This window comes from Crinia signifera, chromosome 3 (genome assembly GCF_055691185.1).
Source record: "Crinia signifera chromosome 3, ASM5569118v1, whole genome shotgun sequence".
NCBI classification, from domain to species: Eukaryota; Metazoa; Chordata; class Amphibia; order Anura; family Myobatrachidae; genus Crinia; species Crinia signifera.
Genome location: NC_139219.1, coordinates 114,868,333 through 114,895,102, shown reverse-complemented (window position 1 = coordinate 114,895,102; position 26,770 = coordinate 114,868,333). Strand labels below are relative to the sequence as shown.

Sequence of the window (26,770 nt, the reverse complement as noted above, 5' to 3'; positions counted from 1 at the left end):
ACATTGTGTCCCAGTTTCTTGACTATTACTTACAGCCAGTCATCCAGAGACAAATCACCTTCGTAAAAGATACCACAACCTTCATTCAGAAATTGCATGCTCTTTCACCCCTGCCAGAAAAAAACATCATGGCTACAATAGATGTAGCAAGCCTATATACAAGCATCCCTCATGGCAGAGGCTTGGAAGCAACAAGGCATTTACTCCTTACCAGTGAACATTACAAAGGCCCAGGCTTTGATCTCTTTATGGAACTGTTATCTCTAACATTGACCAGAAATTATTTTACATTCAATGAATCTGTTTCACCAAAAACAGGGGTGTGCCATGGGATCTTCAGTGGCTCCAAGCTTTGCGAATGCCTTTATGTTCCTTGTTGAAAAGGTAGTGTTCTTTGAAAACCCTAACTGTGCACCGTTCATATAATTCTATTGTTGGTACATTGACGACATCTGCATATTCTGGAAAGGCTCAGAAGTGAGTTTGAAACTGCTTAGTTGACATCTATCTGAGAGATGCACACATCAAATTTACCTCTGAATACAGTGATTCAAGTATACATTATCTAGATGTACTGTTGACTTTGTCAAATAACCTAGGGTCATTTTCTCAGACATATTAGCAGTGCCACGCGCTAGCCCAGGGAGGCAGAATGAGATCAGGGAGTTAAATGTGTGGCTTAAGGACTGGTGCAGGAAAGAGGGATTCGTGTTCAAGGAACACTGGGCGGTCTTCTCGGTCAGGTGCCATCTTTTTTGCCGTGATGGATTGCACCTGAATGAGTAGGGGGCTGCCGTGCTGGGGGGAAGGATGGTTAGAGGGTTGGAGGAGATTTTAAACTAGGCAACGGGGGGGGGGGGGGGGGCAGCAAGACATTATGGGACCGGCAGTGAGAGAAGTTGCATTGGGATCAAGAATCAACTGGGGGAAGGAGAACAGGGGGGGACGGGGGGACGGACAGAGACAAAGGCAATGTCCTGGGAAATAACAAGGGTAAAATCGGGGGTAACTCCCAGGGTGCAACAGGAATGTTATGTAACAGTCATGTTACCCCACTACAGTTCTTCGGTACAGAGGACCGTGGCATACGGGAAGCAGTAAAGAACAAAAGGAAGAATTTCCAAAACTGTAAATAGGTCAGGCAGTGACCATGGTAGGGAGGGCTGCAGAGAGTCTATTGAGGGGGAGGCGGTAACGAGGAAATTAGTAAAGAATACAAATGAGTCTAGGGGAGGAATTAAACATAATGTTAGGGACATAACCAAAAATAAACAAATTAAAATGCTTACTGGCTAATGCAAGAAGCTTAGCGGGTAAAATCGGGGAGCTAGAAACTGTGGTCAGTAGGGATGATTACTACATCATTGGTATTACAGAAACATGGTGTAACGACTCACACGACTGGGCATTAAGCATGGAGGGATATACACTCTGTAGAAAAGACAGGGATAATAGAAGGGGCGGAGGAGTGTGCCTATATGTAAATAACTTAACATCGTGTGAGAATAAAATGAGCACAGATACAGAAGAAGATAACTTTGAGACAGTGTGGGCAGAGATAACCGACAATAATAAAAAAACAAAATTATAATAAGGGTATGCTATAGACCACTGAAAATAAACGAAAGGGAGGATTCTCTTCTCGTAAACCAAATCAAACAATCATCAAATCAGGGTCTGGTATTAATTATGGGGGATTTTAATTTACCTGACATTGATTGGGAAAACGAAACATGTAAAACAGTAAGAAGCAATGGGATCTTAAGCTTACTTAAAGACCAGTTTATTACACAAACGGTAGAAGCTCCAACTCGTAATGAGGCACTCTTGGATTTAGTATTAACAAATAACATAGACTTAGTTTCAAACACAAAAGTAATTGAACAACTAGGGATCAGTGTTTACAATATGGTTTCACTGGAAATCAACTTCAGTAAATTACACAATAAAGGATCGGCAAAAATACGAAACTTCAGAAAAGCTAACTTTTAGTTATTCAGGGAAGCCCTAAAAGGAATTGTGTGGGAACTGGTTATGGAGGGAAAAAATGCAGAAGAAATGTGGGATACTCTAAAAAAGGTGCTTGATTCTTTTACTATTAAATACATTCCTAAAGTAAATAAGGGTAAATTCAATAAAAAAAAGGCCACCATGGTTGGACAAAAAAGTAAGGTCAGCTATCAACAATAAAACTAGAGCATTTAAATTCTTTAAAAATAACTTAAATGAGGAGGCACTCGCCAAATACAAAGAATCAAACAAAACTTGTAAAGGGGTAATTAAAGCAGCTAAAAAATTATGAGGAGCGCATAGCCACTGAAAGCAAAACCAATTCCAAGAAATTTTTTAAATACATAAATAGTAAACATACAGTATAATTAAGGAAAACATAGGCCCATTAACTTATATCAGTGGAAAAAGTGTCACAGAGGATAAGGGAAAAGCAAAAATGTTAATTGAGTTCTTCTCATCAGTATTTACCAAGGGAGAGTAGACTGTGGAACAAACATCTACCACAAATGGGAAAAATCTCATTGTTGATTTCACGCCCAAGGAAATTACACTGAGACTCTCAGCAAAATCAAAACAAATAAATCACCGGGGCCAGATGGGATTCATCCGAGGGTACTAAAGGAATTAAGGGATGAACTAGCTACCCCTCTACATAATATCTTTAGCAATTCACTATCATCAGGTAAAGTACCAAAAGATTGGAGATTAGCAGAGGTAGTGCCAATATTCAAAAAAGGGAAAAGGGAGTATCCCGCTAATTTTAGACCTGTTAGTTTAACATCCATAGTGGGTAAACTATTTGAAGGATTTCTAAGGGATGGTATCCAGGATTATTTAGACCAGCACCATCTACTCAGTACTAACCAGCATGGGTTCCTGAAAAATCGTTCATGGCAAACTAACCTACTAGGGTTCTACGAGGAGGTTGGCAAAAACCTAGATAATGGAAACGCTGTAGATGTGATTTTCCTAGATTTTTCTAAAGCCTTTGATACTGTCCCACACAAGAGGTTGATAAATAAAATGGAGGACCTGGGATTGGGTGAAAATATCTGCAGATGGGTAGGGAAATGGCTGTGTAATAGAGAACAGAGAGTGGTTGTGAACAGTGCCGTATCAGATACAATACCAGTAAGTGAAGTGCCTCAGGGTTTGGTTTTGGGGCCCATTCTGTTTACCATTTTTAGTAATGATATTGGGATGGGGTTACTCAGCAATGTATCCATCTTTGCGGACGATACTAAACTAAGCAAAGTTATTAAATCATCAGAAGATGTCACCACGCTCCAAAAGGATCTTGCAAATCTAGAGGAGTGGGCTAATAAGTGGAAGATGAGGTTCAATGTGGATAAATGTAAGGTTATGCACCTTGGGAGACACAATCAGTGTGCTGGTTATAACCTTAGCAGAGAGGAATTGGGTAATTCAATACTCGAAAAGGATCTAGGAGTCCAAATAGACCGCAAACTGGGTTGTAGTGCCCAATGTAATGTAGCAGCAAAAAAGGCCAACAGAATTTTGGCACGCATTAAAAGGGGCATGGAATCTAGAGACTCAAGGGTAATTATGCCATTGTAAAAAGCATTGGTGAGACCTCACCTCGAGTACGGAGTGCAGTTCTGGGCACCGCACTATAGAGGGGACATCATAGAATCCAAAGACGAGCAACAAAGCTTATTAGGGGAATGGAAAACTTAAGCTACGAGGAGAGATTAAGCAAATTGGGTCTATTTACATTAGAAAAAATACTTCTAAGGTAGGACATGCTCAATATGTACAAATATATCAGGGGCCAATATAAGGAACTGTCAAACACCCTTTTTTCTACTAGAAAGGAATCTAGGACATGAGGGCATGAGTATAGATTAGAAGAAAAACGATTTTGTTCAGCTAGAAGAAAAAATTTTTTTACGGTTAGAGCAGTCAAACTCTGGAACTCTCTTCCTGGTGATGGTGTGTCGGCCGACACAATGAATGCGTTCAAAATAAGGTTGGACAAACACTTAATGAAAAACATCCGTGGGTACAAATAAGAATTATAATATGTCTCTAAACAACCTAGGTTGAACTAGATGGACGCAAGTCTTTTTTCAGCCTTACCTCATATGTAACTATGTAATCAGTACCTCTGTATATCATAAAGATGTGGACCGAAACACAAATCTAAGTGCATCCAGTCACCATCCAGCAGCTCTGAAACGGGGCCTGCAATTTTCCCAGTTTTTACGAATGATCCAAATATGCAGTGATAAAAAAGGAGGCAGAACAACAAAATTGACAGTCTGGGCACGGGATCTCCAGAGGGAGAATTTAAGCAATGAGATTGGCAATCCCAAGGGTGCAAGCCCTTCAACCAACTCGAGGGGAGGATAAAGTCAAGAAAATTATCTGGCCTATGGAGTTCACAACTGGCTCCATTCTCATTACCACAGCCGCTAAGGAGCTGTGGCCTAGCTTGGCCCATGATCCACTGCTGCCCTGGTTAAAAGATTCCAGATTGGTACCAGGATACAGAAGAGGAGCGAATATCAGGGACATGGTCGTGAAAAACGACCTGACCAAATACAAAAATAAAACCATCTCCAATTTCCTGACACAAAAACCAGGACTCTGCTGTACAGGGGCAGCCATATTCTTAGTGTCACTTTCATTAGCAGGAGCAGGGAGAGCCGGGACTGATGCACTGTTGCGGCAGGTACCATCGGTGGCAATATGCTGAGCGGTAAGGGGTGGGGGAGCTGGGAGAGCAGGACCTGGGCAGAAGGCAGCGGGTAACAATAGCCCCACAGCACAAATCTGCTTGGTACTGTAAGCACCTTCCTTACCACCGCTGGGGCTGTATGCTGTACTTACGCCACTGTGCACACTGTATTGGCCATTGGCATACCGTAATGCCCTTTACACATACAGTACTTTATGACACACACCGTAATGCCAATGTACAGTACAGTATGTAGAGTAATGTACAAAAAAGTTTAAAAACAAATCAAAAAATAAACTGGTACAGTATTCTGGTTCTCCGGATACCTGTAATCTAGTATTACTGTAATTACAGTACTTACAATACGAACACCCACAGCTAGGGGATTTTGTACACAGCTAAGGGATTTTTTACACAAATACAGTACAGTATACTGTATGACTGAGTCTGCGAAATAGTCTATTAATATGCGCAAAACTCCGCCCATCCACCAGCGAAAAAATACGTTATTTACAGTATTACACCAACAGTATTACGGACTAATCCAGTATTTACAGTAGCACAGATTATACGACAATACCCATAGTAGCAGCCTGCAGTAGCCCACCCTAATAGAGTATTGTCATCGCTAGTCGGGGATCTGCGGCCTATACACACCAGGCAATTTTAACACATTGTACAATATTCTAAATGGCGCTATCTCTACTGCACTGCACTGTACTGTATGTGGCATCCATGTTGATCCCTAAAATGGCGGAAAATCACGATACCACGTGATCCTATTGCTGTGACTACTTCAATTACAAGTACAGTATGTGAAAAAAAAAAAAAGATGCGAAAGGATCCGTTATTTACGGTATTACAACAATATTACGACAATACCCCAATCCAGGATTTATTACACATTATACGGACAATACCCATAGCGACAGCCTGCAGTAGCCTAATAAAGTATTCTCATCGCTAGTCGGGGAACTCTGGACCATACACACCAGGCAATTTTCAGATGAAAAGCGTCTAGTGTGTATGATCTTCAAGAGAATCATGCACTGTTCATTATGGTACTTATGGTACCTGAAGCAGAAGTGCAGTAAGGGGAGGGAAAGTTGATCCTGCCCTAGCAAATTTAGCCGGGGATCTGCGTCCTATACACACCAGGCAATTTTAACACATTGTACAATATTCTAAATGGCGCTATCTCTACTGCACTGTGCAGCCATGTCGATTCCCAACATGGCTGAAAATCACGATATCACATGTGCTCCTATTACTGACTGAGCCTGCGAAACAGTCCGTTAACATGAGAAAAACACCGGTCCCCTCGTTTGAGGAAAAAATACGTTATTTACAGTATTACACCAATAGTATTACGGAGAGATCTAGTATTTAGCAGCCTACAGTAGCCCACCCTAATAGAGTATTGTCATCGCTAGTCGGGGATCTGCGTTGCATACACACCAGGCAATTTTAACACATTGTACAGTACAATATTCTCAATGGCGCTATCTCTACTGCACTGTGCAGCCATGTCGATTCCCAACATGGCTGAAAATCACGATATCACATGTGCTCCTATTACTGACTGAGCCTGCGAAACAGTCCGTTAACATGAGAAAAACACCGGTCCCCTCGTTTGAGGAAAAAATATGTTATTTACAGTATTACACCAATAGTATTACGGAGAGATCTAGTATTTAGCAGCCTACAGTAGCCCACCCTAATAGATTATTGTCATCGCTAGTCGGGGATCTGCGGCCCATACACACCAGGCAATTTTAACACATTGTACAATATTCTCAATGGCGCTATCTCTACTGCACTGTGCAGCCATGTCGATTCCCAACATGGCTGAAAATCACGATATCACATGTGCTCCTATTACTGACTGAGCCTGCGAAACAGTCCGTTAACATGAGAAAAACACCGGTCCCCTCGTTTGAGGAAAAAATACGTTATTTACAGTATTACACCAATAGTATTACAGAGAGATCTAGTATTTAGCAGCCTACAGTACAGTAGCCCACCCTAATAGAGTATTGTCATCGCTAGTCGGGGATCTGCGTCCGATACACACCAGGCAATTTTAACACATTGTACAATATTCTCAATGGCGCTATCTCTACTGCACTGTGCAGCCATGTCGATTACCAACATGGCTGAAAATCACGATATCACATGTGCTCCTATTACTGACTGAGCCTGCGAAACAGTCTGTTAACATGAGAAAAACACCGGTCCCCTCGTTTGAGGAAAAAATACGTTATTTACAGTATTACACCAATAGTATTACGGAGAGATCTAGTATTTAGCAGCCTACAGTAGCCCACCCTAATAGAGTATTGTCATCGCTAGTCAGGGATCTGCAGCCCATACACACCAGGCAATTTTAACATTGTACAATATTCTCAATGGCGCTATCTCTACTGCACTGCACTGAACGTGTAAGCCATCAAAAATCACGATATCTCTACTCGATACTGTATGCAGTAAGTCTGCGAAACAGACTCTAGTATTTACGGACAAAACCCATAGCTGCAGCCTTCAGTATCTGAATACAGTATACACAGCAGGCGATTGTATACAGTATTCTGCACCGGGTGCATTTGAACAGTAGGGAAAGAAGGGAAACAGGTTAATTCAGGGACAAGGTGGGAACCGAGCGCTTTCGCGCAGGGACCGTTTTGTCCTCGTAGGAGCCTGGCTGCTTAATGTATACTGTAATGCAGCAATCAGTCAAATGTACAAATGACTGTACTACTGTATAGTGTACTTACTGCTCCAGCGAGAAGATACTGTACTGTTCTTGCGGAAGGCAGTATGATGGTAAAGCTTTGTAGAAACAGGAACGCAGCAACAACTTGACTTTGGATTCAGCAGAATGAATAGTCCAGGTGTACAGGTACAATCTCGTGCTTGTATACAGGCAAGAGATGAAGAGACGATCCGTAGCAATTCTACACGGTTTAGATGCAGAAAAACAAACTGGATAGTTTGACAACTTTAGCGTCTGGAGCTGAATTTATGCTGGCAGAGACAAAGGAAAACCTTCACGAAGCTGATAGGTGCATTTGAATTATGTACAATTAGCAGTGAAACAAAAAGGCAGACTGCAATTAACATACTGTATTTTGTATGACTGCAATCAACATCTTATTGTCTGAGGTGTCGGTCAGTGTCTGAGTTTGGAGAAATCTATTGTTGCGGAAAAAAAACGTTCTCTGTAGCGCAGTACAGTATGTATGGGTATTAACTATCGTGTACATGGCGGCCTGCCATTGTGAATTTTTGTTTGTGGAAAAGTCTGAAAGAATTTGATACTGTAAGCACCAAATACTGTAACTACAGTACCTGTATTGGTTTTAAAAAAAAAAAAGTATGTTTAAAAAATGAAAATATATTGTAACCAACTGAGGATCGAACTACTGATATTGACATAGTTAAGCTGTGCCTCTACCCGCTAGGCCACTGTTGCCTGTGATTATAGTACTAGCAGATGGTTAGCATGGCTTCTGCACCAATCACATACAGTTCATGACCATACAGTACGTCACTGCGGCTGCGAATAAAATACAAAAACTCTGTCCGTAAAGTAAGGACAAAATCAGTAGTGTAAAGTACAGTATGATACTGTAGGTCCTCAAATAATGTTTTAAGTAGTCATCCAGCAATAGCAAAGGTTAGCATGGCTTCTGTACCAATTACATAAATGACCGTACGTAGCTGCTTCTGCGAATAAATACAAACACTCTGTCCGTAAAGTAAGGACAAGATCCGTAGTGAAAAGTGGCTGTTTAGCAAAGGTTAGCGAATTTAATCCCGAAACACGGTCCTCAAAGCAAGGAATTTTACCTGAAAAGCTAAATCTATTTTGCGAAAAAAAAACGTTCTCTGTAGCGCAAGATGTATGGGTATTAACTATCGTGTACATGGAGGCCTGCCATTGTGAATTTTTGATTGTGGAAAAGTCCGAAAGAATTTGATAAGCACCAAATACTGTAACTACAGTACCTGTATTGGTTTAAAAAAAAAAAAAAAAGTACGTTTAAAAAATGAAAATATATTGTAACCAACTGAGGATCGAACTCCTGATACTGACATAGTGAAGCTGTGCCTCTACCCGCTAGGCCACTGTTGTCTGTGATTATAGCAATAGCAGATGGTTAGCATGGCTTCTGCACCAATCACATACAGTTCATGACCATACAGTTTGTCACTGCGGCTGCGAATAAAATACAAAAACTCTGTCCGTAAAGTAAGGACAAAATCCGTAGTGTAAAGTACAGTATGATACTCATCCAGCAATAGCAAAGGTTAGCATGGCTTCTGTACCAATTACATAAATGACCGTACGTAGCTGCTTCTGCGAATAAATACAAACACTCTGTCCGGAAAGTAAGGACAAAATCCGTAGTGAAAAGTCATGGCAGCCACTGTTTTGTAGAAGATATTTTTACGCATGCGCTGTACTGTTTGGGCAAAGTGACATCTGTTGGTCAATGAGTGTAACTTCAGGTTACATTTACAAGATTACGTTACGTTATAACGCGATCTATAACGGGACTATAGCGCAAGGAGCAGGTGCGATCCATGCGCGATTTGCATAGCGCACTTTATGCGCAACGCAGCCACAATGTACTTGGGCATAACTGTATACTCGAGTATATACGGTAAATGACTCGCTTAGTTGATTCAATACCGTGATACTTTCATCTGTGTCTACTATTTTTTTATTTATTTTTTTTGCGAAAAGGTTGACTTCTCTCATGCTGGCAATTGTAGATGCCCTTTTCCCTTTAATTGGTCATTCTTATCAATAGGAATTTAACAGAATTAGATACAACTTTCTGTTGCCTTGCCTATTTTTGTTTTACAGGTTTGTCTTTTCTTTTTCACAGTTTGCAAAAGTGTTGGACCAGATTGTTCCACTTCTGACACAATTGTAGATGATGGCTGTATGCATTTGATTTCTATGGGTTCTAAGGTGATTATGCTGCAAATCTGGGTCAGCATGACTACAGGTCGTTTCATTTTTAGGTAATGTATTTTATATTGTTTAAGTAATGTTCTTTCATACTGAAATTAAATTTGAGAAAAAGCACCAGTTATAAATGCAGTAAAACATTTTAAAGACTATTTTAAAATAGTAATGCAACTTGGCATCCTCAATTTTTTTTGTATAAATGCTATGCTTTGCAAACTGTAAGAGTACAATCATAGTTAAAACATTAGAAACCGTTCTGTAGTACCACTAGAAGATTACCAGGCGCTGCACAGGGCTTTTATCAAATCTAGCAGCAGTTAGGTTGAGGAATAGTCAGTCCCCAAAACAAGGACATAAGAGGAAAATAATTTGTAACTGCGCTTTTTGATGAAAGATATACCACAATAGATTTTTGACAATTTATTAATTAAAAATCATGACAAAAATTACCATAAAACATAAACCATGATTACCATAAAGCATAATTCATGATTGCATACATTTTGAATTTTCATAAATTGATGCAAGCCTTAGTGAATAAATAACTCCACTTTGAATAGGTAGGTTTTTGGAAACGCACCCCACTGATCCCTTTTTTGTGTATCTGGATCCTGTTCCTATTGAACTTCAATGGACAATTGATGTTAGGGGGGGACAGTCAATGTCACTTACATATCAGGGATAGCTGCCACTGCTGCAAGCTGCAACTGAAGTGGTCCCTGTGAAGTTGGCGTGCTGTCCTCAAATCAGCTTTGGATAGCCCCAGTTGATGGCGATGTCCACTTTAGGGTCCTATATTCACTCTCTTGTTATATGTGCCAGGAAAACTGCTCTGTTGCAGGTTTCTGAGTATTTCCAGTTTAGCTTCATCCAGACTAAAATCATGCTGCCATTTCTTCACTGAGAGTCTGGGGCTCAGACTCTCAGTGAAGGAATGGCAGCATGATTTTCGTCTGGATTTGGGAACAGCACGCCAACTTCACGGGGACCACTTCAGTTGCAGCAGTGGCAGCTATCCCTGATATGTGAGTGACATGTGCCCTGCGAGGGGACGCGCATAACTTTACAGGTATACGTGTCCGCTCGCCGCGCTTCGGGCTCGGTGGCTCGCTGCGCTCGCCTCACTTTATAAATTAAACCCAATGCCGACGTGGATGGTGGGGGTATATAAAGGTCGGAGGACGCGTACCGCCGCCCCTCGCGGGCTTGCTGCGCTAGCCACGCTTCGGGTTGGCGTCAATAGTGGGGTGGCGTTAACAATGGGGGGACATTAACCATACTTTATACCCATGAGGGGGCATAGACAATGAGAAATTGGCCATATTGGCCCATTTCCCATTGTTCCCTATGTAAAATCGCGTTGATCGCGTCGATCGCATTGCATGCCATTATAATGGCATGCGACCGACGCGATCAACGCAATTTCATCTTTGAAAATCATTTAACTTTATTCTCTATGGGAAAATCGCATTGATCGCTTCGGTCGCATCGCGGCCCCTTAGATTTTTCTTTTACCGGCAACTAAACCTGTGATTGACAGAAAATTGCGTCGAACGCATGCCTTAAGTACCTTAAACTTAAGTCATGCGATCAACCCGACGGGCGCCATGCTAGGAAATAAGTACCGATTTTTTTTTTTATTGATAAACAATACATTTTTATTTTTTCCCCTTAATTTTGAAAGTGTCTTTTTAAGTGCAAATGGTAAAATGGGATACTGCAAACCTTCTGTGAAAAGATCTTCGCTATTTTGCAAACACTAGGCAGTGACAATAGGGCAACTGTTCCAGCAGAAATGCTGTAGTTAGGGTGGCCAATCCCAGGATTGGCGGGATCCCAGTATTTGGCCCCAAAATTGTCAGGATTTGAATCCCGGAATTGGAGTTTCCAATCCATGGATTTCGTGACTGCCGGGCACAGTCTGAGCACTCGCTCAGATGCTGCCTGACTGCTCCGATCCAAGCTTTGTGGCTCTGGTGTGGTCAGAGATCACACTGCGCAACCTGCCAGCTGCACCCTCACACCCCTGCCCTCCAATTCAGATCCCTTTTCAGTTCCGTCCTCACCGCCGGGGATTCCCGAAAAAACCTAAGACCCTCTGCTACTACTGACCGCTCACTACCGGCCATGTAAGTAAATGTATGGGCGGGCAGTTTGGGGAACGGTGGTTTTTTTATTAGGGAGGCCACTCTCAGGAATCCTGGTATTGAGCATTTTTTAATCTTAAATCCCAGGATTTAAAAAATGCCCTGGGATTGGCTTCACTAGCTGTAGTGTACAGTTTTTCACAAATCCTACTACCATGTTCTCTTAAGTTAAGAATGCCCTTTTTATGCAGTTGGATTCTTGTGTTTAACTGCAATTGGGTTCAAACACATCAGTCGGTGCTTGTTTAGTTTCACGGCGGTAGTTAGCGTAGCGTCCCTGTCAGAATCAGCGTAGTGTTCCCGCGTCCAGCGTAGGCAGCATAGTCAGCATCCCTGTCAGTATCAGCGTAATGTTCCTTGCCCGTTCACGGCCAGCCGGAGCTTATGTAGTTAGCGTAGTCAGTCAGCGTTATGCAGTTAGCGTAGTCAGTCAGCGCTTATTACATTGTGTGGGAACCATTGACCATTTTAACCTGCCTGATATGACAGGTATGAATGTGTTTCTGAAACACCCCCACCATCCACGCCAGCCCGAAGCAAGGCCAGGGGAAGCGGTACACATCCTCCCGACCTGTTCATACCCCCATTATCCACAATGGCGTGAAGTTGATTTTAAAAAGTGTGGCGAGCCACCGAGACCGAAGCGTGGCGAGCGCAGCGGAATACATGTCAAGTAATCCTCGCAGGGCTCGCCACACTTCGGGCTCGCTGTGCTCGCCACACTTTATAGAATCAACTCCACGCCGACGTGGATATTGGGGGGTACAAACAGGTTGGTAGGACCTGGGCTGTGGAGTCGGAGTTGGAGGAAATATCAAGTACCTGGAGTCGGAGTCGGCAAACAATGCACCGACTCGGACTACGAAAATTATAATTAATGACTTCTCTACTGTAAGAATAAAGACCAATGCATGCAGTGCCTCACGTAACCGCAAAACGAACACGTTAAGTGACCGTGAAAAAGCATGCTCTTCACTATATGGCACGCAACGCGCAATTCGGAGCACCAATACTTATAAATGTATTCTCCCTTGTAGATTACAACTTATTTCCAACGTTCAATAAGGTTTTCAATACCTCGTTGGTAGAAATCACCTGGTGTAGACTCGAAAAATTCATTCAACCAAGCTCTCCCACCATACGCACAACATCTTTTTACGCAGATGAAGATTTTTATGACTGAATAAACAGTCCTTGTTTCACCTTCTAAGAGACCCTGACTGCCCTTTCTTTCTACAAGTCTCTACAAGGGGCTGAAAGGTCCCTATTGCTGGCACCGGGGCACATCATCTTATTTTGGCTGCACCTAAGACCTGTTGAGCCGGATCCATCCCTTGTCTATATATATATATATATATATATATATATATATATATATATATATATATATATATATATATATATATATATATATATATATATATATATATATATATATAGGAGACGAATGTAGAAGGGACATTAAATGTTGTCAGGTTTCATTCTGTCACTGTTTTTTTTTTTTTTTTTTTTTAAAGTTCATTGAAGTGTTTTTTACTTTCCAGAGTGTGCACAAATACACACGATGAATTTAAATGTGCTCTCTTAGCACAAGTTGAAACACTAAACAATGTTGTCCTTCCTGGAAGTTGGGAACATGTGGCTTTCACATACAAGGAATTATTTGAAAGTAAGAACAAAGTCTGCAGCAAGATCCAGGTGTGGGTCTCTGGACAGAGGTATTATTTTTTTTTTTTACAGTTTCTTATATAGCGCATCATATTATGTTACTGTTATTTTACATAATTTTTCCCAAACTCAGTACTCAGAGACCCCTAAAAGTGCATGTTTTGCAGGACCCCTTACTATTATAATTGAATAATTAGCTCCATCTGAGCACCAACAAGGATACCTGCAAAACATGCACTTCTATAGATCCTTGCGGACAGTGTTTGGGAAATACTGTTTTACATCATGCTACTCTCAAATAAACATTTCCCATAAAGCAGCGAGCTTTGTGTGTCAGGGAATAAAAGGGTTATATATAGTAAGTAATTTTCCACTTCAATCTAAATGTAAGGCCAGATCTTTATATGTTTCCAAGCACAGATTTTTAATATATTATCTGTTTTGTGTCACTACGTGTTTTACCAACTTTCATCCAAGTAATCAACTGTCCACCTTTTGTATCCAAGAAAAATTCTTCCTACACCTAATGAACATTTTTAGTAGACCAGCCAACTTCCCCTCCTCTGAAATGATTCTAACATTACAGAAGTGTCCGTCCTTCGTGCCAACCTGCTTCAGTTGTTGAAGAAAAAATATTTTTACATAAGCCAGCAGTCCGTTCCTCTACAGCAGGCATTCCCAACCACGGTCCTCAAGGCACACCAACAGTGCAGGTTTTGTAGATATCCAGGCTTGAGCAAAGGTGACTTAATTAGTATGTGAGGGATTCTGATTAAACCATCTGTGCTGAAGCCTGGATATCACTAAAACCTGCACTGTTGGTGTGCCTTGAGGACTGTGGTTGGGAATGCCTGCTCTACACCTTTATCACACATGAATCCTCTTGCAAAGTATGTTGGTGCTTTATATGAATAAAATGTAAAATCAACTTTGGTTGATGCACTACTAAGAATGATAGAAGAGAAAGTTTTAGCAGTCAAGGCTTAAAGATTTACTCAAATTTTTTTACAAAAAAATTTACACTGACTTTTGTATAGGAGTCCGGCTTGGGCGTGACCCTGCTTAGTGCCATTTTGACCCAGCAATATGTCACTAGACTCGTTGCCAAGCAACATCGCTTTGGAGATGAGATGACCTAAAATAGGTGCTGGGTTCCAATAATTATATATATATATATATATATATATATATATATATATATATATATATATATATATATATATATATATATACACAAACCGTATATACTCGAGTATAAGTTGACCCCAATATAAGCCGAGGCACCTAATTTTACAACAAAAAACGGTCAAAACTTTTGACTGGAATAATAACCCTAGGGTGGGAAATGCAGCAGCTACCGGTAAGTATCAGACCACCCATAAAGGCCATACTGTATAAGGAAAATGACCCACATGCTAAATTTGAATCCCATACTTGAGAAAACTGTCATACACTGGGCACACTGATACACACACATGTTGTACCGAGGCCAGGGGCACAATGATACACACATTGTACAGAGACCAGGGGCACATTGACACACACAACAGAGAGCGGGGGTACACAGACACAGACATACATTGATCAGAGAATGGGAGTGGGGTGCACTGACATACACTTTATATAAGGTACATGGACCTAACACCCTAACCAAACCCGCTCCCCTCCCAGACACAGAGCACCTGGCACATTCCGTACATGTCAGTGTCCCCAGAGGAGCATTACTGTCAGTAGTCAGTAGGTGCAGTAACGCTGCATCAGATACAGCCAGTGGCAGCAGACGTGTTCGGCCAGCAGCGGGACACAGGCTATAGCGCAGGAGATGTGTGCGGCCAGGACACAGGATATAGCTCAGGAGATGTGTGCTTTACGGCAATCAGGACAGCAGCAGCGCATGGGAGGAGGCACATTGCCGGGCCGGCGCACTGTCTGTGTCACTACACTTCCGGCAGCTTTGTCCTCACTCGTGTATAAGCCGAGTGGTTCTTCTTCAGCAATAAAAAGTTGCTGAAAAACTCAGCTTCTACACGAGTATATACTATATGTGTGTGTGTGTGTGTGTGTGTATGTATATGTATGTATATATATATATATATATATATATATACATACAGATTTCGAGGGATGGTGGCACTCTTAGCACAGTGGTAGTCACTTCAATAGTAGATTAAGCGGTGCCCGTCCATAGACAGCTATGCAGCTGACAATATAAAGGGGTACAGGGTCGGCGGCACTCGCAATGAAAAAACCACACCAGGCGCCTGGTGTGGTTTTTTCATTGCGAGTGCCACCGACCCTGTACCCCTTTATATATATATATATATATATATATATATATATATATATATATATATATATATATATATTCCAATTGGAAGACTGCACTCACACTTATAACAGGCAACAATGGGGTGCCCACAAAGGGTACAAAGGGAGCATATGGACCCTTAAAATAGTCCAATTCTCAATGTGAGGTATGGGCACTCGCTAATATGACAAAAAAATCTGTTTGTTATAAAATCAATGGTTGTTTATTCTTTAAATTCCATCATTGCAATTGGAGATAATTGTATAAACAGTGCCCTAACGTTTTGGTCCATCATACATGGACCTTTATCAAGGAGCCTGGAATGTATGAAACAATGCATGCAACAACTTAATGGATGCACAGTGACCATACATATACATAGCAGATATACAAAATAAAACTTACATTAATTGTTGTAACAACAGTACTCTTGACCGGACACCCACGACCTTGAAAAAGCACATATAAAGGTGCTGGATACACCTATAAATGTAACTGCAGGCACAATACACAGTCAGTCAGTCTGGTAGACTTTTTTGTTCAAGTTTTTGCATTTTTGTGTTTTTTTCTTTTTTCTTCTCCAAATAAATCCTCACTTTTGGACAAGGATTCTGTTCCATCTGTGTTAACCCTGTATTATCAACAACATCAATTTGAAGGATATGGCCTCCGGAGGACTGGGATTTCTAGATGATGATCTACTAACGCGAGCCGAATAGACCACGATGCCGACAAGGTATTATTTGATCAAGTGGACTTTGACACCTTACCCACCGAGTCACCCTCTGACCTTTACCAATGTCTGCTAAAACTAAAGAAACGTGAAATGGATCTGTCCCTACAGGGGCTCTTTCTCTACGAGTATCATCGGAAAAAATGTATCCCATGGGGATTCCGTGTATTCCCACTATCGGGCGAAATAATCCATCCTTCTGTAGCCGATGGTGCGGTGTTTTAAATAAATGTTCGCTCGACCTGATGCTTTTAGTCGTGGAAGAAGTGGGTACAGATCTAAAGAAAATGAAGAAGGATAGTGACGATTTCGGCATAGCACACCTGGCCACTATTAAAAGTGACAAGACCTGTATCCTGATCGATAAAATCAGGGTTCAAGTAGAAAACTATAAAAGAGAACTCATCTCCTTCAAACTTAGCAAATTGTCTGCTGTTATGACTGACTATCAAAATCACACTGTCTATCGGTGGCTGGCAGGTGAACAGGGCCCTCGACACTCACAACGGCCCTACAGACCTAAACGTCAACAAAGAAATCCCTATAACCTCAACACCGGTTCCTCCACTTCAGCCTCCGACACAGATCTCTCTGGTCCTCAGTCTGATTTTTTTAGAATCAGGCCCCGGAGGTTCCACAAACAAATCCAACCATCCAGAGGAAGAGGCATAGACCACACCCCCGCCACGGAAGAACTCAGAAAGCGCAATCAGAAACAGGTCAGGACCTAGTCTTCAATCTGTCCGATACTACCTTGACCACACCAATGGTATCACTTCTTGCCAAGGGATTAACTTTCGTCCCCATGACACTTTTGACGCCACAGTTGATCTATACAAGTTCAGCTGGAAACTTAGATTACACGAACAATTTGGCGATACCAACACTACATTTCAAAGATCTAAATTCAGACCACCATCATTGTTCGACCCTCCACCCTCTAATCCAAGCATCAAAACCTTCACTAGACTGGTTTGACAGGACCTACAACAAACTCTCACTTCACCAAGATACAATAGCCTGAGCCCTGAAGTGCAAGCAGCATTGAAAACCTTAAAACAAGACCCTAATCTGGTAATACGACCAGCTGACAAAGGGGGAGCCGTGGTAGTACAAAACTGGACACAATACCACAAGGAAATTACTGGCCAACTATCAGACACCCACACCTGCAGTCTAGTTAAGCAAAATCCAATTCCGGAGTTCAAGAGACGAGTGGATGCCCTACTACAAAAAGGATTAGCGCACAAGTGGCTTTCCAAAGAAAACTTTGAATTTCCGACCATATAATTCCCAGTTTGCCCTATATAATATATATTACCAAAAATCCACAAGTCCGAGACCAATCCACCCGGCAGACCTATTATATCGGCCATATCATCCTTACTTCAGCCCTTTAGCCATATTCGTGGACCATCACTTACAGCCTCTAGTCACAACCAGCAACACCTTTATCCACGATACTGCTGACTTCATTAACAAATTGAAAAAAAGTCAACACCACTGGTGATCCACGATTGGACACTATGGATTTCAGCTCTTTACACACTGTTATACCACACAAAGATGGTCTTAGAGTACTTCGCAAGAAATTAGACGAGAGACATCACCAAGAATCACCCACTGATTTTCTGGTAGAAATGGCCACGTTGATCCTCACCTGCAACCATTTTCTTTATAACCAAAAGTACTACGTCCAGATTTCCGGAACAGCCATGGGCTCCAATTTAGCCCCCTCGTATGCTGGTTTATACATGCTCGAATATGAAAATACCTTTATACTGCCAAAATACCCGGGTCACATCAAATTTTACAAACACTTTATAGACAAGGTCTTCCTACTTTGGATTCAAACTCTGCAGTTGAATTCCATGAGATGGTGCGTGAACTCAATAACCTAGATAGTCCCATCAAGTTCATACACCAAATTGAGACTTAACTCCATCAATTTCTTGAACATTAATTTTACCATAGAAGATGGTACTTTACAAACAAGTCTATTCCGGAAGACCACAGACCGGAACACACTATTGTCCACAAATAGTCAACACCCTCCAGCTCTAAAGGAGCATTTACCCATTTCACACTATGTGCGGGTAATTAGGAATAACACCAAAACCAGCATAATGGAGAATCAGCTAAGGGAGATGACCGACCGATTCATTCAAAGAGGGTATCAACCCGAGGTACTAAAGAGATGCCTAGCGAAAACGCAACGCACAGGAATCTGACACCACCAAACAATCTGGAGGGAACCCGCAGATAATATATGTTAATACCTATAATCAATTCAGATTCAAAAAAGTCTGAAGAAACATTGGCCCATAATTTCCTCAGACAATTAACTAAAGTTTCAACGACACGGTCCGCCCATGATGGCCTACAAGAAGGGACCTAATCTCAAACAACTACTCGTGAGACCCACTGTGAGTCCCACCTCTGAACAAAATACAAATTGGTTACACTCCAGACACCCTGTTTGCTTCCCTTGTGCTGGTTTTCGCACGACATGCAACAGCATGACCCCAGGTGCCACTCCTCATCCACGTAAACCAATAAAAATCAAGTTCCGACTCCACTGTTTAATGAACCATGTCCACGTAAACCAATAAAAATCAAGTTCCGACTCCACTGTTTAATGAACCATGTCATATACCTTTTAAACTGCCCATGTGGACTTGAGTATATGGGCATGACCACGAGGAAATTCCAGGAATGCTAATCACCGCAACTGAATCTGGTCAGCCATCGACTCAGGAAAAACGGAGTTACCTGTACCACCCCACTTCCTGGCAGCAGGTCACCAGATATCAAGTCTTAGATGCTGTTTGTTTGACTGGATACCACCCCCCAATTAGTGGAGGCGACCAAGGACTCCTAAAGAAAAGGGAAAGCCGCTGGATCCACCAATTGGGCACATTGGCCCCAAAAGGACTTAATGAAAACATCCCATTGAATATATTTCTCAAATGACTTTTAGTCACCATGAGCGCCTAGCCACTAGTGGTGGGTTTATATTAGCACTCCATCCACCATAGCTCTCACTTTGGGACATGTCCTTAATGTCAAGCCTAGTGGTCTCCCACCTATATTCGTCACACGTTGCATCATGACTCTAGCAGATTTAATTTGGAACCTTTAAAAGATGTTAATGAATAGCTATAATAACATAATATTGAAAAAGAAAATGGATAATAGAGACATAAAAAACAAAAAATTAAAACTCATAATTAAATGCACTAATAATAAAAACAAAAAAAATAAAAACAATTAAATATCTTAAAATATATAGAAACACTCATTTATAGAAAGACTCCTGATTTAATTGATTCTCTAATCAGTAAATTTATGCGTCCTACGACCTTTTCATACCCCCACTATCCACGTCGGCGTGGAGTTGAGAATAGAATAGTGTGGCGAGCGCAGCGAGGGGACGCGGATACCTTCACAGGTAAACGCGTCCCTTCGCGGGCTTCACAGGTATCCGCGTCCCCTCGCCACGCTTCGGGCTCGGTGGCTCGGTGGCTCGCTGCGCTCGCCACACTATTCTATTCTCAACTCCACTCCGACGTGGATAGTGGGGGTATGAAAAGGTCGTAGGACGCGTACCGCCGCCCCTCGCGGGCTCGCTGCGCTCGCCATGCTTCGGGTTCACGTTGATCGTGGGGTGGCGTTAACAATTGTGGGGGCCATTTCACACTTCAGGGTGCCTATTTGGCCTCTGTGGGCCATTTAACATTGTTTCCTATGGAAAAATCGGGTCAATTGAGGCATTGAACAGGAAAATCGGGTCAATTGAGACATTTAACATTGTTCCCTAAGGGAAATCGCGGGCATCGCGTCGGTCGCGTCACACCCGATTTTTTAGTGCATTCAATGCCCGCAATGGCTGCCGTGATAAGTAAAGAGTACCAACTAATTTTGTGTATATACAATCTGCCACATAGAATGACCGACACATTGTCCTGATAGAACCCATCCCTATGCACCACTAAAGAACGGGTTAATCCTCTCACCTAATTTACAGACTCTACTTTAATTAATGATCTAAATTATTGCAGTCCATAAACCTAGACAACTATTCTAACAGTAGCCCATTAATTTAATTTAATGCATAGACATGTTGCTCAAATCCGGGAGCCGGCTTAACCATGAGACTTTAACCTTAATTACATATAGGGAAGCCGACATCCGACTTCACCATTGCCCCTTATTAATGCAGTAGCTCAGAAATGCACCCAATAAACTTCAATTGCTATCCCTAATTGTCCTTTGAAGAGACACAGTTCCGGCTAGTCCGGATACTGTGCGTTCCATCTTGCGGTCCAAGAGCTGGCTGCACAGAGTACCGATTTCATTGAAGCCAGATCCTCCAGTTCTGGCACCTTGACCTACCTTGGCTTATGAGACCTCCTTACTGAAGAAAAATAGATCATCTGACTCAGTTTTTCAAACTATGCTAAGGGCTCGTAAGCCGGTGTCTGCTGCAAATTATCATTGAGTCTAAAAAATTTACATCAGGTGGTGTGAGCGTCAGAAGGTGCACACCTCCAGGTTCAAGGTGTCCAGATTGTTAGATTTCCTTCAGGATGGTTTCTTAACAGGTTTGGGATTACAGTACTTAAAGGTACAACTTTCTGCTCTATCCATTTTCTTCCAGAAAAGGGTAGAATTTTTACCTGAGGTTCAAACTTTTTTGCAGGGTGTTACCAGGTTAAAACCTCCATATAAGCAGCCGGTGGCGCCTTGGGATTTATCGTTGGTTCTGTCGGTATTGCAGAACCCTCCTTTTGGACCGTTAAGGTCGGCTGACCTAAAATATGTTTCTTGGAAATTGACTTTTTTGTTAGCCATTGCTTCGGCTAGACGTGTTTCGGAGTTAGGAGCTTTGTCTTGTAAATCTCCACATTTTATTAGGGCCGTGCTTCGAACAGTGCCTACGTTTTTGCCAAAAGTGGTTTCTTCCTTTCATTTAACCCAGGAGATTGTGCTCCCGGTATTTTCTCCTCCAGAAGGGGCAAAAAATATGGACACATTAAGGAAGTTGGGCGTAGTTCGCGATTTGCGAATTTACGTAGAAAGGGTAAAGGACACCGCAAAATGGATCTGTTGTTGGTTCTGTATGATGTGCATAAGAGAAGATGGCCTGCTTCTAAGCAGACTATTGCCAGGTGGTTAAGGTCAGTAATTGCCTTTGCTTACACCAAGGTGGGTAGACCTGTTTCTTTTCAAATTAATGCACATACCACCAGGTCAGTTGCTTCCTCTTGGGCTGTGCGTCATGGGGCTACAGCGGAGCAGTTGTGCAGGGCTGCCACTTGGTCCTCTGTTCACACCTTTACCAAATTTTACAGGTTCCATGAGTTTGCGTCGGAGGACGCTTCATTTGGATGGGCAGTGATGAGAACTGTCAGTCTGAGCATACCACACTATTCTATTCTCAACTCCACTCCGACGTGGATAGTGGGGGTATGAAAAGGTCGTAGGACGCGTACCGCCGCCCCTCGCGGGCTCGCTGCGCTCGCCATGCTTCGGGTTCACGTTGATCGTGGGGTGGCGTTAACAATTGTGGGGGCCATTTCACACTTCAGGGTGCCTATTTGGCCTCTGTGGGCCATTTAACATTGTTTCCTATGGAAAAATCGGGTCAATTGAGGCATTGAACAGGAAAATCGGGTCAATTGAGACATTTAACATTGTTCCCTAAGGGAAATCGCGGGCATCGCGTCGGTCGCGTCACACCCGATTTTTTAGTGCATTCAATGCCCGCAATGGCCGCCGTGATAAGTAAAGAGTACCAACTAATTTTGTGTATATACAATCTGCCACATAGAATGACCGACACATTGTCCTGATAGAACCCATCCCTATGCACCACTAAAGAACGGGTTAATCCTCTCACCTAATTTACAGACTCTACTTTAATTAATGATCTAAATTATTGCAGTCCATAAACCTAGACAACTATTCTAACAGTAGCCCATTAATTTAATTTAATGCATAGACATGTTGCTCAAATCCGGGAGCCGGCTTAACCATGAGACTTTAACCTTAATTACATATAGGGAAGCCGACATCCGACTTCACCATTGCCCCTTATTAATGCAGTAGCTCAGAAATGCACCCAATAAACTTCAATTGCTATCCCTAATTGTCCTTTGAAGAGACACAGTTCCGGCTAGTCCGGATACTGTGCGTTCCATCTTGCGGTCCAAGAGCTGGCTGCACAGAGTACCGATTTCATTGAAGCCAGATCCTCCAGTTCTGGCACCTTGACCTACCTTGGCTTATGAGACCTCCTTACTGAAGAAAAATAGATCATCTGACTCAGTTTTTCAAACTATGCTAAGGGCTCGTAAGCCGGTGTCTGCTGCAAATTATCATTGAGTCTAAAAAATTTACATCAGGTGGTGTGAGCGTCAGAAGGTGCACACCTCCAGGTTCAAGGTGTCCAGATTGTTAGATTTCCTTCAGGATGGTTTCTTAACAGGTTTGGGATTACAGTACTTAAAGGTACAACTTTCTGCTCTATCCATTTTCTTCCAGAAAAGGGTAGAATTTTTACCTGAGGTTCAAACTTTTTTGCAGGGTGTTACCAGGTTAAAACCTCCATATAAGCAGCCGGTGGCGCCTTGGGATTTATCGTTGGTTCTGTCGGTATTGCAGAACCCTCCTTTTGGACCGTTAAGGTCGGCTGACCTAAAATATGTTTCTTGGAAATTGACTTTTTTGTTAGCCATTGCTTCGGCTAGACGTGTTTCGGAGTTAGGAGCTTTGTCTTGTAAATCTCCACATTTTATTAGGGCCGTGCTTCGAACAGTGCCTACGTTTTTGCCAAAAGTGGTTTCTTCCTTTCATTTAACCCAGGAGATTGTGCTCCCGGTATTTTCTCCTCCAGAAGGGGCAAAAAATATGGACACATTAAGGAAGTTGGGCGTAGTTCGCGATTTGCGAATTTACGTAGAAAGGGTAAAGGACACCGCAAAATGGATCTGTTGTTGGTTCTGTATGATGTGCATAAGAGAAGATGGCCTGCTTCTAAGCAGACTATTGCCAGGTGGTTAAGGTCAGTAATTGCCTTTGCTTACACCAAGGTGGGTAGACCTGTTTCTTTTCAAATTAATGCACATACCACCAGGTCAGTTGCTTCCTCTTGGGCTGTGCGTCATGGGGCTACAGCGGAGCAGTTGTGCAGGGCTGCCACTTGGTCCTCTGTTCACACCTTTACCAAATTTTACAGGTTCCATGAGTTTGCGTCGGAGGACGCTTCATTTGGATGGGCAGTGATGAGAACTGTCAGTCTGAGCATACCCTCCCAAAGGACCGGCTCATGAACGTCCCAAGGTTAGCTGTGTCACCGGGATGGACGGAAGAGAAAAGGGGATTTTTGTACCTTTCTCTGAGTCCATCCCGGTGACACAGCAATCCCTCCCTTAAGGTAAGTTCATGTGTGTTATGTTATGGTTATATGATTGTGCATATAAGATGTCGGGCATTGTAGTGAGTTGTGTATCCTAGTGTGCTTTAGAAGTTGAACTGAAGCATGATGGGATGCAGAGGGGAGGAGTCTGCGTCCAGAAGAATTTCAGCATAGGTGCCTTGACTCCTGCGGACCCTCCTACATCACAAGGTTAGCTGTGTCACCGGGATGGACTCAGAGAAAGGGGTTAGAACGGTAAGTTCTTACAAAAATCCCCTTTTAAAATAATGGTCAAAACCACCACAACGCCAGTCCAGGGCTGTGAACAGATTAGAGCTGGCTTTATGTCCGGGAAGGCAATAATACATTGCCTGAGACATAAAAAGCAATAAGAAAAACTAGGAGGACAGCACCAGAATGGTAAGCTCAGGGCTGCCTCCAGTGAACGTTAATGGCTCATTTGATACATTGCACAAGCCATTAAATAACACCCTTTTACTAGCGTTAGTGCAGAAAAAAACACTTAACGCTGCTTCATACATCTACCCCATTGTATTTCACAAACTAGTTGGAATTTAGTTTTTTTTTTTTTTTTTTTTTTTTTAGTTTCAGTTTTTGGGATCAAAAGAGTGATATTGGTTTACTTGCAGACACCAGCTGAATAACGATCAAACAGCCAACGATAAGTAGTAAATGTGTAGTCAGATTAAGCCTACAGTGCATACAGTGCAATCTGTTTTGCATTATGTAAACCAGAATAACATTATACAAAAGTTGAACAGGCATGAAAGAAAACTGTAAAATTAGATAAAATGTTAGTAGCAATCAGTCCTGCAATGCTATATATATAGCAGGCTGGATGGCGCGGCACTCACAACACTCACACGAAGCTTACAATTTGCCAAGTTTGATAGTCAATCAGGACTTTCAGAATTGGCAATTTGTAAGCTTATTGTGAGTGTTGTAAGTGCCACGCCATCCAGCCTGATATATATATATATATATATATATATATATATATATATATATATATATATATATATATATATATATATATGGGGGGAAAAGGGGGGGGTTGTGTCCCTATCCTGCGCCTATAGGTGAGCAGCACTTCTCTAAAGGCTCCGCCGCTAATGGGAGTCTGGTGTGTAGGATAGAGAGAAGAAGGTGTAGAGGTGCGCTTTGAAGGTGATATCACCAATCCACAATTGTAAAAATACAAAATTTATTTCGTACAGTAAAATAGTTTAAAATACATTTATGAATGGTTTACAGAGATAGTTGATGGATCGTTGTAATTCTTAATGATTCCGAACAAAGGTGTAGATTGATGAGCATGCGAGATAACCCTACGCGTTTCGTCCACTAGGGACTTCCTCAGGGGTAATACACCAAGATCTATGGAATCTTTATATGTTAAAATACATATACATTGAAGTACACTCTTTATGAGTTTTTTAAGGAAGGTGTGGTCACCGTAGTGAGTCAGAAGACCCTGTAATGCTTCTACTATAACGAGCACCGGTATCCGAATAAAAAGGCGAAATGGCACACCTCTCCGACTGATGTCAATTTCAGATATATAGTTGATTCCGAATCAGCTAACCGCAGTCTGGACAAGCGGTTAGCTGATTCGGAATCAACTATATATCTGAAATTGACATCAGTCGGAGACGTGTGCCATTTCGCCTTTTTATTCTGATACCGGTGCTCGTTATAGTAGAAGCACTACAGGGTCTTCTGACTCACTACGGTGACCACACCTTCCTTAAAAAACTCATAAAGAGTGTACATCAATGTATATGTATGTTAACATATAAAGATTCCATAGATCTTGGTGTATTACCCCTGAGGAAGTCCCTAGTGGACGAAACGCGTAGGGATATCTCGCATGCTCAATCTACACCTTTGTTCGGAATCATTATGAATTACAACGATCCATCAACTATCTCTGTAAACCATTCATAAATGTATTTTAAACTATTTTACTGTACGAAATAAATTTTGTATTTTTACAATTGTGGATTGGTGATATCACCTTCTGAGCGCACCTCTACACCTTCTCTCTCTCTCTCTCTCTCTCTCTCTCTCTCTCTCTCTCTCTCTCTCTCTCTCTCTCTCTCTCTCTCTCTCTCTCTCTCTCTCTCTCTCTCTCTCTCTCTCTATATATATATATATATATATATATATATATATATATATATATATATATATATATAAAAAATGGTTTCCTTATAAAGGGCAGTTAGTGTGGATAATGCGGTTATTGTGATTACTGTCCATATTTAGTTTTATTTGAGTGAGTTTTAGGACTATGTTTTTTTTTATTTCTGATGTTTAATGTGTATAAATGTAATATGTGTGTGTGGCCATAAATTTACACTGGAAGTCAACATAATATATTTTATGTAATACATTTCAAATAAGGTATTTTACCTATCCCAATGCGCAGTTTTACTCTCAAAATGACCAGAAAATGAGAACTTCCACGTGAAACTTGACTCTTTCACGAAGGCTATTCCATGTAAGAAATTGCCAAGAAATTGAACATTCCTACAATGGTGTGTACTACTCCCTTCAGAAAACTACTGAAAGAGGCTCTGAATAGAGTAGAACGAGAAGTGGGATGCCCCGGTAAACAAGTGAGCAAGAAGATAAGTACATTAGAGTCTCTAGTTTTCAATAGACGCCTCACAGGCTCTCAACTGGCAGCTTCATTAAATGGTACCCGAAAAAAGGACAGTGTCATCGTTTACAGTGAAGAGGGGACTTTGGGATCTGGCCTTCTTGGCAGAGTTG

The 26,770-nt window shown here is 41.8% G+C and overlaps 1 protein-coding gene across 1 annotated transcript in view; it reads left to right on the top strand.

The window, feature by feature from the left end:
- LYST (lysosomal trafficking regulator) overlaps positions 1 to 26,770 on the top strand; it is a 574,932-nt gene that overhangs the window by 176,208 nt on the left and 371,954 nt on the right. The window contains exons 12-13 of the mRNA XM_083176391.1: positions 9,610 to 9,748; positions 13,387 to 13,560. Of these exons, the coding sequence (XP_083032517.1) occupies positions 9,610 to 9,748; positions 13,387 to 13,560 (313 nt within the window). The remainder of the gene's footprint in view (positions 1 to 9,609; positions 9,749 to 13,386; positions 13,561 to 26,770) is intronic.